This window comes from Chenopodium album, chromosome 23 (genome assembly GCF_948465745.1).
Source record: "Chenopodium album chromosome 23, dcCheAlbu1.1, whole genome shotgun sequence".
NCBI classification, from domain to species: Eukaryota; Viridiplantae; Streptophyta; class Magnoliopsida; order Caryophyllales; family Amaranthaceae; genus Chenopodium; species Chenopodium album.
In genome coordinates, this window is record NC_137856.1 from 31100484 (window position 1) to 31115100 (window position 14617).

Sequence of the window (14617 nt, forward strand, 5' to 3'; positions counted from 1 at the left end):
TCACCACATCCATTTTTATTTACTCTACTCTCTCAAGAATGGGCATCAAAGGGAAATTGGAAGTTGAAGTTGATATAAAATGTCATGGTGATATTTTTCATGAAATTTTTAGCACAAGGCCTCACCATGTCTCCGATATGTCTCCCTCAAATATTCATGCTTGTGATGTACATGACGGTGAATTTGGCAAGCCCGGCTCAATCATTAACTGGAATTATACCCTTGGTAATTAATTCTTAGCAAACATTATTACAATAATTATATATGATATATATTGTTTAATTTGACAACTAGTGTGTGACTTGGGCTTTGCTCCGGATGATACTTTGAATGATTTCATTTTTATATCAGACGCTTTAAAAGACTTGATTATTATTAATTCTTTTGACCGGCGTGGGTAATTTTTTTATTTTTTTTTATTGATTTTTTTTTTTTTTTTTTTTTGAATGAGTGGGTAAATACAATGACAACAATAATTTATTCTACATTATAATACATGTAGTATTCATATGTAAATTTAGATTAATATAATATGAATTAATTCTAGCTAAGATGGTGATATATGTAATTTGCATTCAATAATGAAGTTTTTGAGGTTCAAATCCCTTAGTATGCATTTTTCTTATTAACGAGGGTGATTCCATTAATATGCAGATGGGAAAAAATGTGTCGCAAAGGAGCTTGTGGAAGTCATCGACGAAGAGAATAAGCTAGTGAGTTCAAAATCATCGAAGGAGATCTTCTAACCGAGTTTAAGTCCTTCACTCTCACTGTCCAAGTTATTCCAATGGGTGACATAACCGGAGTGAAATGGACTGCTGAGTTTGAGACAATAGATGATAAAGGGCATTATCCTACCAAGTTAATCGACTTTTGCATTGCAGTCTCTAGGGACATCGAGGCTCATCACCTTAAAGACGACAAGTGATCGATTAGATCCTACGTCGAAAGTATTGATCGATGGCCTAGGGAGCAAATAACTACGTAAATATAGCCGTATGTTGTTATCGTATGTTGTTGTATACAATATGTTTACATGTGTGAAATGTACCGGTACTACAATATGATGTGCTACATACAAAGCTGTCATCTAGCAAATATCCTTTGTTGTTTTATCTTTTGTTGGGATTACTTTGGTTGTTGTTGTTTCGATTTATGTTACAATATGTATGGTGTGCTAAAATTTATGAATACTGTAAAATTTGTGAGTTTACTATATATAGATGTTTCGTGGAATGGAACAAATATAGAATTGAAGAACAACAATTATTGTTGAGACATTGAAACGCGGAGTTTAATATCGATTTATGCAACACTTTTTTTTTTAATCTATCATAAGCTCAATAATACATTAATAAAAAATAATAAAAAAAATTCACAATTTCTTCAATTTAAAAAAATTGTTCAATGTTGCCCGTCAAAAAAAATTGTTCAAAGTACAACAAACTTGCACAACATACATAATATAAGCTAATAATAGTATTATAGGGGTTACTAGCTCGGTCATTGGGTGGTGGATGAGATTGAAGTCATTGAACCCCTATATTCCACTTAAAAGTGGCATATATGGGGGATGGATGAGATTGACCCCGTTGACCTTTATGTCACATTAGTTAACTCTGATATCATGTTAAAGGACCAACTCAAATAAAAGTTTAACCTGATGTTGAGCCCAAGTCAGGATAGGTTTATATACTCAATTATTATATTTGACATTTGTATACTTGAATATTCTTAATGATTGATACGTATTTGTAAAGAGCCAAGATATTACAACTACCTATACATTGATTGGTGCAGTGGTAGCTTTAAAATATATACTAGGAATAATAATTAAAAATGAATTAACTGAAAATTGTATAGTACCATTAGTACGTAGTCAGCCTTAATTAAAATAAAAAAGACTCAAGCAACAAAACAAATGATCAAATCATCAAATCTACTGCCTGTCAAATAAGTCTAGTAATCACATAAAGATGTTTAAGAATAATCCCACTCAAAACATAGAATCCATTTCAATTCTTTGTGATTTGATTAAGAATTTAAACTATATTGTCACGATAATTTGCATGACTCAAATCTGAAAGAAGTAAGAGAGTAAGGGATAGACTTAAGTGGTTAAGGCTTCCCTCTCGATTTCAAGAGATATTAGGGTCGATTCTCATCACTTGCCCTTGTGGCTCTCTAAACATCAAAAATCTAAAAAAGTTAAAGCTCGTTGTATTGAGAAAAGAGAGTTGGTCAAAATGCTAACAATCAATCGAGTCAAATGTTAGATGAAAGCATAAAACGCATAAATTATAATATTGATTAAAAAAAAAAAAAAGTATTTATCTTTTGGACGGCCACACCATATGATTTGTCCATATGTCAATGTTTAATGCATGTTTCTCTGGCCTTTCCCATCCTTAAAAAATAAATAAAGAATCAATTATATTGAGAAACCAATTGATTTGGTTGGTTGGATCGTTTAGACCTTAATTTAAAATATTACTGTATTTTTTTTTTTTTTTGACAAAGAATATTACTGTATTAGAAGATAAAAAATAACTTTTTTTGGTGTTTAGAAGATAAAAAATAACTTCAAAGTCCATCAAACATATTATTGTAAGATGTTAATAATTTTTTAAAAAGCATTAATAAATAATAGTCATACTATACAACATTATTGTATATTTATTTATAAGTATGTGATCTATATATAGAAGAGGCATTAGTATTTTTAAGTACATCCATTTACTCACCAAATTAATTATATTTTTCAGATTTTATAAAATGGGAATTAAAGGAAAATTAGAAGTTGAAGTTGATATTAATTGTCATGGTGATATATTGCATGAGATAATTACCATAAGGCCGCACCATGTCACGGAAATGTCACCCGCAAATATCCATGGATGTGATGTGCACGGCGGTGAATTTGGCAAGTCTGGCTCTATTATTTTCTGGAATTATACCCTTGGTACGTACATTTTACAAAAATAATTATTTTTCTTTGAGTAATTTTTACAAAATAATTAATTAATTACAATCATGTTTATTTATCTCCCAACCATCTTGTTATAGAGCAATTTACTAGCTTCCTAATGTATTTAGTATTTTATATTTTTGACAAACTAATATTTAATTTACTTTTGAATTGAACCAAACACAACTAACATTCCGAGTTTATTATGGTTTTTTTTTTTTTTTGTGTTAATTTTTGTTGTTGGTGTTGAAAAAGGTTGGATAACAAAATTAGATGATACCTAAGTACTATTATTTATTTAATTAAAGCCCATGTTTATGTAGTAACATATAAATCGGTCTTAATGTTGTATGTCCATGGCTCTCGGATTGCAGATGGTAAACAATGTGTCGCGAAGGAGCTATTGGAAGAAGTAGACGAGGTGAAGAGGTTAGCAAGGTACAAAGTCATAGAAGGAGATGTTCTAAATGAGTTCAAGAGCATGACTGTTATAGTCCAAGTTATTCCAAAGGATGAAAAAACTGGGGTGAAATGGACCGTTGAGTTTGAGAATTTACATGATGAAGGGCATTACCCTACCAAATTTGTTGATTTTTTGATTGGAGTAACCAAAGATATTGAGGCACATCATCTTAAATAAAGATTTTTAGATTGATCATTGGAGGAGAACGAATTGAGCATCTTTTTAATCAATTTATTTGAATTTTATGAATGGGAATATATTTTGTTTAATTATGTTGATATTTTTGTGACATTAAATTATGTGTTGTAAATTATGGTTTGTTGATGAAATAGAATTATTTGCTCAAGGAAGGAATACTACTCAATCAACACTACCACAAGTCCACAAGATCACGTTGGTTTACCGATTGATTTAACGACCGTGTGCCTTTAATTAAATCATTACTGTATAATAAGGAAACAATTCTTTTCCTTAAAACTTTAAAAGTATAGCAAATAAAAACTATATATATAACTCATTGTAATTGATTTCGTTTAAGTTTTGTTGAACAAAACACATCAATTATTCTAAATACGGAGTGGTAGCTAGCATTAATAATAGCTATATATGTTTCAAAAATGATTTAAAAAAAATTGATTTATATGATTTTGTTCATTTTATTTTATCAAAAAAGTATAGGAAAAAATTAGCTAAAGAAAATAAATTGATTTAAAAGTAAAGAAGCAAGAATGAAATTAGTTCAAAAAGTTGCAATACTAGGAAGATCAAAGATGTCATTTTGGAACAAAAATGAATACTCACCTGATTATTGATGTAATTTTAAACTACCGGTTTGTCTAACATGTTTCCATGGGCACATGTTGAGAACAAAAAATATTTTTGGCAACTTCTCTATTAAAAAAAGGTAAATGTCATAATGTCAATTATTATTAAAAACGATCTTGTAGTACATCTTATTGTATACCCATGAACACACGACGTTAATCCCTTAAACTATGGAACGAATAATCCCTTAAACTATAGAATGAAAAGTGAATGAATGATATTAATTAGAGTGATAGAGAACTTGTCAATATGGTTTCAAAAAATTAAAAATAAAATAAAATAAAATAAAAAAAGAAAAAGAACTTGTCAATATTGCCAAATGTTTGAGGGGAGGATCTCCAAATAAAAATAAGGGCCTATGACTTTGTCTTGTAGTTGACTTTTAAATGATGGCTCTTTGTTCATGTAAAAGGGTCAAATGGCCCAAAATTATATTGTCGAGGGATATATATAGCTGCATCATTTAGCACAATATTTATTTCTCAACAAAATTGATTGCTTCGAAAATGGGCATAAAAGGGAAATTAGAAGTTGAAGTTGATTTCAATTGTCATGAAGATGTATTGCACGAAATAATTAATGTCAAGCCACACCATATTTCGGACATATCACCCTTAAATATTCATAGTTGTGATGTGCATGAAGGTGAATTTGGCAAGTCCGACTCTATCATTGTCTGGAATTATACCCTCGGTAATTCTTTTACACCTCTAATAATTACAATTATGTTGGTACTTATCATTTAGATTATTCCTAAACACCGATCTTGTTCATGGATTTATTTTTAGTCCATGATTTTTTAAAAAAACTCATCGACCAAAATGTATCATGTACACATGTTTTTTTTATGAAAAAATTTCCAAACATAAGTTTTCAATCTCTAAAGATGTAAATATGTAATTAGTTTGGAGAAATATCATAGTTTGATAATTTAATTAAAACTAGCTCCTATATCCCTTCAATCAACAATTTGGTTTGTAATATGTACATGCCTTAAAATGATTCGTACATGGTATTATGAACTTTGAAGGGGTGGATCGGATGCATAGGAGTTTTGAACCCATGATTTCCTTGTCAGATATTTTAAATGACTAAATACAAGTTTAAACTCATAGTTAAAGTCTATTATTAATTTATATATTCTACATAGTATCATAATATACATGACATCAAAATTTCAAGAGATCATAAGCATTTTATTTCAAATTGACGCGGTTTGATTACAATCCTACGAGTCATATTGAATTGCAGATGGTAAAGAATGTGTTGCAAAGGAGCTAGTTGAAGAAGTTGATGAGGAGAACAAGTTAGTAAGATATAAAGTGATAGAGGGAGATCTTTTAAATGAATTCAACAATTTCAATCTCACTGTCCAAGTAATTCCTAAGGGTGACACAATAACTGCAGTGAAATGGACTGCTGAGTTTGAGACAATAGGTGATCAAGGGCATTATCCAACCAAATTTATCGACTTTTGTATCGGAGTGATTAGAGATATTGAGGCCCATCACCTTAATAAACATTGATCATCGGCATAATTATATACTCTCTTGGTTCCTTTTAGATTTTTGTACTTTGACTTTTTTTTTATTTTTATTTTTTTGTTTTTAAAAAGTATTTTTATTAAAAAAAATTAAAAAATAAAACAGAGACAGTATAATTATTTAGACCAATGATGCAGGGGTGTGTTGTATTATCATGTATGTTTATCAAGAGAACTTTTAATTAGTACTAATATATTATCATGTATGTTGATCAATCATTTACACTGATTTTTTCACCAAAAAAAATCATTTACACTGATTCGAATTTTTAAATTTTTCCTTATCAGTAATTCTAAATTTTAAGGCCTTTCACGGATGTAGTTAAATTTGGGCAAGCAAATTGCAACCCGTTTATAAGTAGTATTTGATGATAAGTCCTAACCCTAATATCAAAATGATGCATTTATATCAAAACGATAAGTCCTCACACGTTTGTCTACCCTCACATTGTAGGGGAAGAATTCTGTAATCTTCCACCTATGGATGAAGAAGAGGATATTGATTGGGATTGTTGTGTGATAGGGCGCGTTTGGGATGAACGTGACTTTACTTTAGATCTGTTGCGCTTTGACTTGCGGTTCTTGTAATACCCTGTATTTTTAATGTATTTTATACTCCCTCCCGTCACTAAAAAAACGACCTGTTTGGGTTGATTACGCGGGTATTAGAAAGTTAAATAAAAAGAAGTAAAAGTGTATTGAAAATATAAATTTACATGGGGTTTGTAAAAAAAATAGAGAGAGAAAGTAATAAAATTATAGCTGATAGGGTTTCAAGGGTGGGGGTAACAGCGACCGACGGTTTTGAGGGGAGAGGGAGGGTTTTCGCGTGAAGGGAGATTGGGAGGGGTGGTTTTTCGAGAACGAGAGGGGCGGCGAGGGTAAGGCAAGGGAGGGGTGGAGAAGAACCGGTGATCTCTGGCGACGATGGGGGGAGGAGCGACGATCTTTGGAACCCAATGGAGAGGAGTGAGAATTCGAGAAGCTTGTCCCCTTAGTTTTCTCACCCAAATTGAATGGTCGATTTCTTTGGAACACTTCTTTGCATTTGTAATGCTTTCTTTGTTCAATTGCTTTTTTGGAAAAAAATATACGTAATAATCTTTTCCTTAAATCCCTCTATGGAGCTCCATATTTGGTTAAGATCTCCTCCCACTAGATTGATTTAGGGATTTCAAATGGACAAATCAATTTCAAGTTCAATGGAGTAACAAACAAGTGGAATTGAACAAGTGAGAATAGCAGAAACCCCAACTTCACTAGTTCAAAGAAACATGTACAACAATACAAACCCGTCTACTAATCAGATTAGAGGTCGTACCACACAAAATGCATAAATAATTTCTAGTTAAAGATGACAAGACATGTAGCATTCATTCCATGAGATTAGTGAGTTTAAACCACTTTCTATGCAATTTTCAGTTAACATTCCCATGAATTAATAAATGATGATGTGGCATGATATCAAGGGTTATTGAGCGGTAACGTAGCACACGTAACACATAAGCGTTTTTAGGAACACTTGAGGTGCTAAAAGGATTTTTTATTTTATTTTTTTAAATAGTGGTGCTCAAATGATTTAAGCAGACACAATCGACGTCACTAACTCACTATGAAACAATATACAGAATAAAAATTACAGCGTTGATAATTTAATAAGATTACATCCGACAAAGAAGTATCCAACAGTAATAACATAAATAATTTATATAGGTGCAGATTTATTAAGAAGGCATAACAATTGCTATCATACATTGATACAACTCCAGTTTTTAACCTGCAAAACATCTTCAAGCCTCTCCTCCATTGCTGCAATCAAGCTGTAAAATATTGACTCTAGGCATTAAACAATGTGGTCTACTAAAGGGGAAGAAATGAAAAGTACTTGAAGAAGAAACCATTAAACGAAATTCGAATATTATATGTATGCTGAAATAAAAGAAAATGGGGTAAAATATAAAGATGCAAGGCAGCATGTCCATATAGCTTCGACTTAGGTAGACAATGACAACTCACAAGCAGCACCTTGCCCATATAACTCGTAGTATATCAACATATGAGTAAACTATTTTTCACATAGCTTAAAGAGTTTTGACTACAGTTGTGTTTCAAAAGAAGATTTAGATATTAAATAATAATAATAAGCAACTTCCAAAAGCAGAAAACAGTTTAATGAAAAATGAGAAGAAAAAAATGAGGAATGAAGAAAAAGAAACAAATTAAAATGCTTGGTTAAACAGCAGAGGAGAGGGGGGTTCAATGAATTCATTTCCCTATTATAAGCTTGCTTTTGTCCTCTTACCCTTTCACCTTGCTCCTTTACCCTTCCTCCATGATATTCAACAAACCACATTTTTATCTCAATCAATTAATCTATCTAAGCCTTATTCGGTTATTTCAGAACATTTAAATTTCAAAAAAAAACCCCAAAAGATTGTTATTTATCATCATTCCTGCTTCACCAACACTGTTAAACAGCCTCAAATTGATATCACAAAACAAACAAAAAAGATTGTTATTTATATAACAATGACAAAAAGCCCAAGTCCTAAAAACCTTGGAGTCAGCTGGACATAAACTATTTATGAGGAATGGCAACATATTGTTACTTCTCTCTCACACACACATATGAATTACAGGTTACGGCTGAATGGGGTATTAAGGGTCTGTTCTCATTGACTGAACTCAGCTGAACTGAACTGAACTCAACTGAACTGAAATGAATATTTTATAAGAGAAGGAAATTAGGAGCTGAACTGAACTGGACTGCATTGAGCTGAGCTCGGCTGACTGAACTGAACTGAATTTCAACGTAAGAGAACAGGCCCTAATTGTTGATAGTTATAAGCTACTAACCTTTGCCTGGATTGAATTAAATCTTTTAGGCCCGTAAAAATTCCTTAAGATTTTCAGTCCAACTAGGCAATTCCACTAGCCCAGTTTCTCTCCTCACGACCTCACCCATGCTTTCTTTTCTTCCCAGTTTCTCTTTCACCCTCTTTCCAATCTTCCATAGTTTGAAATTGCAATCAGAATTCGTTTTTGATTTAAGATCAGGTTATAATACTGTATGATTTTTTTCTTCAATAAATTTTAATTTCGGTTTCCAATTCGTATCAGTTTTTACTTTGATTTAGTTTTTCCCTTGATTTATTATTAAACTACAATTTTTTTGTAAAAAAAAAAAGATGTATTTACTTGTTTTCTTTTTTTTTTTTTTTTGACGGATACTTGATTTTTAATAATTTTGCCAAACCCGAGGGATCTTTCCAAATATTTTTTAACTACCTGTTTGGGCTATCTTCCCACTAAAAATTCAAGGTTTCACACTCTCATTCAACTAAAAATAAACCCCAATATTTAAATCATGGATTCAAGTTTTTGAATTCAAATTGAGTTTAGCCAAAGTGGACGTATACATTAAACCCATCATTTACAATAGACCCTCGTTCGTTTAGGAGTTATGGAACTTACTAAGTATGGAATGAAGACTCTTTAATACGCATTATTTACATTACACCCATTGTTTATAATACACCCTCATTTAGGAGTCGATGGAACTTGCAAAGTATATGGTATAAAGGCTCTTTAATATAAGACCTCTAACGATCCTTAACCCCACCTTAACTACTCCAACCCAACACCCACCATCACACATTCCCACCTACACCATGGTAGAGTGGTAGACCAAGCCTTAAATTATCACGATACCAAGCTCAAATCCCAATCCATTAAGGGAATGTTTGGTTCAAGCATATTAGGTATAAGGTATGGGTTTGGAATGACCAAAACTCATACCTTGTGTTTGTTTCTTGAAATTTCATTTTTCAAATCCATACCTCAAACCCCTAAGGTATGGGTTTTTGAAACCCAAGGGGGGAGGTGGGTATGGCTCATACCCATACCTTTAGGTTTAAAATTGAAAGGAAAATTATCATTCCTAGATAAAAACCAAACACATGAAATCAAGTATCAAGTTCCAACCCCATACCACCCAGGTTTCATTCCTTATTCTAAACCCAAACCATTGTTTGAACCAAACGCCCCCTAACATCTCCCATACCCAATAGCCCAACAACCACCACCACACCCTCCCCTGAACACTAACTGCAACTATCATTATAGAGAAGGGAAACTCAAAAACTGAAAAAGATTTTGAAAATAAAAGTTTGAAACAATTCTACTTCGTACCTAAGTACTACTTAGTACTCACAATGTGGTGGATATCAGTAGTGCTTGGGAAACATTTCAGACACATTAAAGAACAAAACTTTGGAGGTTAAAAAGTGAAAGAAGTGTTCAAAATTGTTCATGATTGACTAAATGAGGTTGGAGTGATATCATTTAAATAGTAATCATCCCACTATTTAGCCTTTAAACTTATTAACAGCCAGCTTAACAAAAAATAAAAAAATGAATAAGTTAATTGCAGCAGCCCAACAATTAAAAGGTGGTAACTTGTCAATAAGTTATCAGCTTTATTTCAGTGATAGTTTGATATCACATCCCAACATAAATCAATAAATTTAATGAAAAAGAATAAACATCTGTTTACCTAGATAGCAATATGACCATAAATTTGGCAGCAGGATTCAAAAGCAGAGGACTTGGTAGAGACTGGAGTGAGAAGCACCTTGTTGGAATCTACTTCGCGCTGGACTTTGAATTGGACAGAAACAACAACAGTGTGGTCTTTTTCTATTGAAGGATCAATATTGTGAAGATTAAAGAAATAAGTAGTTAAGCAGAGCAGATCATTGCCGAGATGGTGCAAGGCATCGAAAACATACTTTGAGTAGTCCTCAAAGTCAGAAGACAAGACAACTTTCAACCATTGTTTGGTGTCTAAATCATAAGCATGAAGCAATAGCCTGGATTTGCGGGCATAAAAGTAGATAACCCCATCAACAAAAACAATTGGACCGACCCAATCTCCGTCGAAATTCTCAACGAGGCATTCCCAGGTAGCATCAGTTGGGTAGTAGGCGTAGATTGAAGAAACAAAGGGAAGGAACAGGTCCAAGTGAACAAGGATACGACCGTGCAAAGGATCAGGCACAATCGTATGAGAAACTTTAAATTTTCTACCAGATAAAGCAATTGGGTTTGGCAAGGGATCCCATGTACTATTAATATTACTGGGATCAAAAACCTCACCAAAACAAGACCAATTTGAACTTCTAAAAACATAAAGCTTGCCGCAAAGAGCGACGCAATTTGGAAAATTATTATCCTCCGTGAAAAGAGGACCTTTCTTCCAACCCATCTCAGGGTTACTCAAATCGAAATAAGACATACCCTCATGAACTTCAACTATGTCGTTTTCTCCTTTACAATTGGAAAAGTAATAAGAGTAATCTGGGCTTAGACTCCCACTTCGGGGCTTGCCAAGGGTGTAAATTACTGAACCTACAGATAAAATTGTGCCGATTCCGGCATCCCCTAAGAGGGTAAAAGGAGTTTTTGACAATTCGCCGGTATCTAGATCCAATATCTGGAATTCGCTAAAAGAGGAACAACAAATTAACACTGATTTCTTTATCTTCGCACTGTTCACCGCACGTAATAAAATCTTCGAACACTTTTTCACATACCCATCACCCATAATTTCTCTATGAGAGAGAGAAGGAACAAGTAAACCCTGCACAAAGAGACTGAATATAATCTCACCAGAAGGTGATCTTTTTTTTTAAAAAAACAAACTGATGGTGATCTTAATTGGCTAAAAACATTAAATTAAAGAACACTTTGGGGCTTAAAATCGATGGTGACCCCTAGGTTTTAATATGGTGGCTAGGTTTGAAGAAATTAACAAAGAAAATTTTAGGGTTTTTAAAAAGATTAAATGACTATTATTATTTAATGAAATCAACCTTCCCTACTCCATTTAAATTAAAAAAAAAAAAAAAAAAAAAACAACTAATCATCTTGGTAAAAAAAAATTAATTACCATCTTTTCTTTTTTAATTTTTTTTTTTGGAAAGTCAAATTTCATATTTAGCCTACACAACATCATCATCATATTTTTTTAATAACATAATTTTTAATTATATTTTATTAACAATTTTTAAACCCACTAATATTTTTTAATTAGAATTAAGGAGATAATAATGTGGAAAAAAAACGAGCTTGACATATTACTTATATTGCACACGAACGCATTGTGTGCGTCTCTTAGCTTGTCAGTAGTACTATATAAAGAGAAAAGGCATCTTGGTTGATAAATTTGTCTTTATCCAAAATGCCCGTCTCAATTTGCAAAACTATTTTTAAACAAAAAAATCACAAATAAACAATTTCTTCTATGGTTTACATATGATTTTTTTCCCCAAAAAAAAATTATGTTTAATCATATTGTTTAGTATTCACATTAAAGTGTCCCCTAATGTAGTCAGGCGAACCAGACAAGGCATTCAGCCTAATCAGATGGACGGACAATCCCATCCGACCTCTGTTATAACTTCAAATGCTAAAAAAGGCTAAGTGCTCAGACGAGTGAAAGTCAGAAGAGACGGCCCGTATCGTACGAGCACTAGTAGAAAAAAATAAATGGGAAGCCCCAAATGGCAAGCAGTTTACCAATTTCGCTTCGAAAAACAACTTAAAAAAACTGATACAAGCAAACGGTGAGTGGTTTTAAGGTGAACCGTTTGCAAAATTGTAAATGGCAAGCGGTTTGGACATTGAAACGCTTGCCATTTGCTTAATAACCCTAAAATGAGTAAATGACGCGCCCTTTTCTCACGCCTCTCTGACAGGCTAAAGTCGTAGTCACCTAATCAAAAGTAATTCCTAAATCCTCTAACTATGTAGATAGGGAAGAAGGGTCGAACCACAAGGAAACAAGTCAATTTATTTCTAATTAATTAAAAGTAATCTAAATTATCAAGTAACAATTTGTTGTTATTAAAGAACTATACTACGAAGAATATGAGTAGGGAGAAATAAAAGTAGGATGAAATCGATGAGTAAAAGACCTAGGGCATATGTTCACCAATAAATAATTTTTCAGAGTAAAACATAATAAGCAATTATCAATTCATAATTAATCAGATCATAAAGGGCTTTCGCTACGTATTACAGTCACAGAATTAATCTACCGATATTAAATCGCATCTCCTGAATATTAACTTAACCATTTAGAAATTAACTTGCCTATTGAAACTAGCCTAAATATCAATTCTCATCTCTCGAATCTCGAACCAATATTGCTAAACTCATACATAAAAGACCAGCGCTAATCTAGTTTAGGCGTTTCTCCTTCTCCCTTAGAGTTTTGGAAAAATTGACATTTTACCCCTTTAAAAAAAAACACCAATTTTAATTCTGGTGATGTGTCCGATGACATTGCTCTTGATCGTGGTGGTTTGTTGGGAAGAGAGGATGTTAGATTGACTTAGAACATGGATTCATGGAATACAGCCGAGGGTATGTTTGTCTATTCATATTTAAACGTGGGCGTTACCTAGTAAAATAAGGGCACCATTAGCTTCTTTTAGGTTTTTTTAAATCAAAATTGTAAAATAATAATTGAACCAAAGATATTGTGACATGTGTCATGGGGTAACTTGTAAAACAAGTTACAAGTTTTTTGTACCATTTATAGCAGAAGTACGTGAAAGGTCGTTTTATTTTGAAATAATCGAAAGGTGGTGCTATTTTTGGAAGGCCACTTAAAAGTCGTGTTATTCCCGACAAATTTTCCTATAAAAATGTACACTATAGTGCCATTTTTGGATGGATGAATGCCCCCTATATTTTGTGTCTTTGCTGGACAAAGCTCAATTATAATGATATGAGTCGTGTAAAAAAAAAAAGGTTGTATAATATAATAATATTGAGCAATGTTACTGATAAAGAAGGAGAGTGGTCTATTAAAGGAGGGAAGGAGTACATTTTAAGAAAAATAGAGGTCACTTACATCAAGAGTATCCAACGAGATATGTAATTTAAGAATATATATACTTTTTTTTGTAATTACAACCATGAAAAACAATACAAAAACTTTTGCATGCCCCCGTTTTACAATAATTTTATTGTACATCGAATATTTTTGCGAAAAATGACCATTTTTCTTTACAAAAGTGACCCTTTTTCTTTACAAAAGTAACCCTTTTTATTACAAAAGTGACTCATATTTTCACAAAAGTGACCTTTTTTTTTACGAAAGTGACCCTTTTTCATATAAGTGACCCTTTTTATTCACAAAAGTGACCTTTTTTTTTTTTTTTTACAAAACAAAACAGAGAAGTAACATAGGAATTTTCATCAATAACCACTATCATTCGCTTTAAATTCGAGAAGCAAAAAATCTCAAATTCACCTGAACAATCATCGTAAATGTTTGTGGGAAACACCATAATGAAGACTAACACCGTAGCAAAAAGAAACGTAGATTAAATTGCCATACGAAATAGCAATTTTGTGCCGCTTTGATAATGATTTGAGATGAAGCCAATCATCTATTTTTGTGTGTTGAGGTTCATAAATGTTGATAGAAACAATCGATTGAATTTCAATTATATAAATCAAAAACTCAATTTAAACAAAATGTTGAGAAAAAATTGTCATTTGAGAAATTGGTTTTACGGTCAAAATTTTTTGATCAATAAAAGATTAATTGTAGGTTGAAAATTTCGGACTAGAGGAAGTGATTTCTTAAGCATGGAAGATGAAGAGAAAATGAAAGAGTAAAGAAGGAGAGAGAGGAAAGTAAGAGTAGAGAGAGAAACTGAAAGAAGGAAGAAAGATCCAGAAAATGAAAAATAAGGAAGAAGGTGCACACAGACAGATGATAACTTACTTTATTTGAGCTGAT

The 14617-nt window shown here is 32.3% G+C and overlaps 2 protein-coding genes and 1 pseudogene across 3 annotated transcripts; 2 read left to right on the forward strand and 1 right to left on the reverse strand.

Annotated features, from left to right (window-relative positions):
- On the forward strand, positions 1–1191 carry LOC145609127 (MLP-like protein 31; annotated as a pseudogene). The gene is made up of 2 exons (XR_014105982.1): positions 1–225; positions 655–1191. The product of XR_014105982.1 is annotated as an MLP-like protein 31 (transcript).
- Positions 1192–2775: 1584 nt separating this feature from the next.
- On the forward strand, positions 2776–5967 carry LOC145607367 (MLP-like protein 28). Its single transcript, XM_081663041.1, has 4 exons — positions 2776–2962; positions 3343–3590; positions 4724–4949; positions 5508–5967. Exons 1-4 carry the CDS (start codon positions 2776–2778, stop codon positions 5780–5782), a joined length of 936 nt encoding a protein of 311 aa, XP_081519167.1. The 3' UTR covers positions 5783–5967.
- A 1306-nt stretch (positions 5968–7273) lies between these two features.
- On the reverse strand, positions 7274–11433 carry LOC145609568 (uncharacterized). Its single transcript, XM_081665022.1, has 2 exons — positions 10355–11433; positions 7274–7619 (listed from the first exon to the last, which is right to left on the reverse strand). The coding sequence occupies exon 1, from the start codon at positions 11402–11404 to the stop codon at positions 10355–10357; it is 1050 nt and encodes a 349-aa protein (XP_081521148.1). The 5' UTR covers positions 11405–11433; the 3' UTR covers positions 7274–7619.
- Positions 11434–14617: the final 3184 nt, after the last annotated feature.

Excerpts from the sequence above, each read along its gene's own strand:
- LOC145609568 (XM_081665022.1), bottom strand. The coding sequence starts at position 11,404 with ATGGGTGATGGGTATGTGAAAAAGTGTTCGAAGATTTTATTACGTGCG.
- LOC145607367 (XM_081663041.1), top strand. The coding sequence starts at position 2,776 with ATGGGAATTAAAGGAAAATTAGAAGTTGAAGTTGATATTAATTGTCAT. Across the intron at positions 3,591-4,723 it reads GAGTAACCAAAGATATTGAG|CACAATATTTATTTCTCAAC; the intron begins GCACATCATCTT and ends TGCATCATTTAG. Across the intron at positions 4,950-5,507 it reads TGTCTGGAATTATACCCTCG|ATGGTAAAGAATGTGTTGCA; the intron begins GTAATTCTTTTA and ends ATTGAATTGCAG.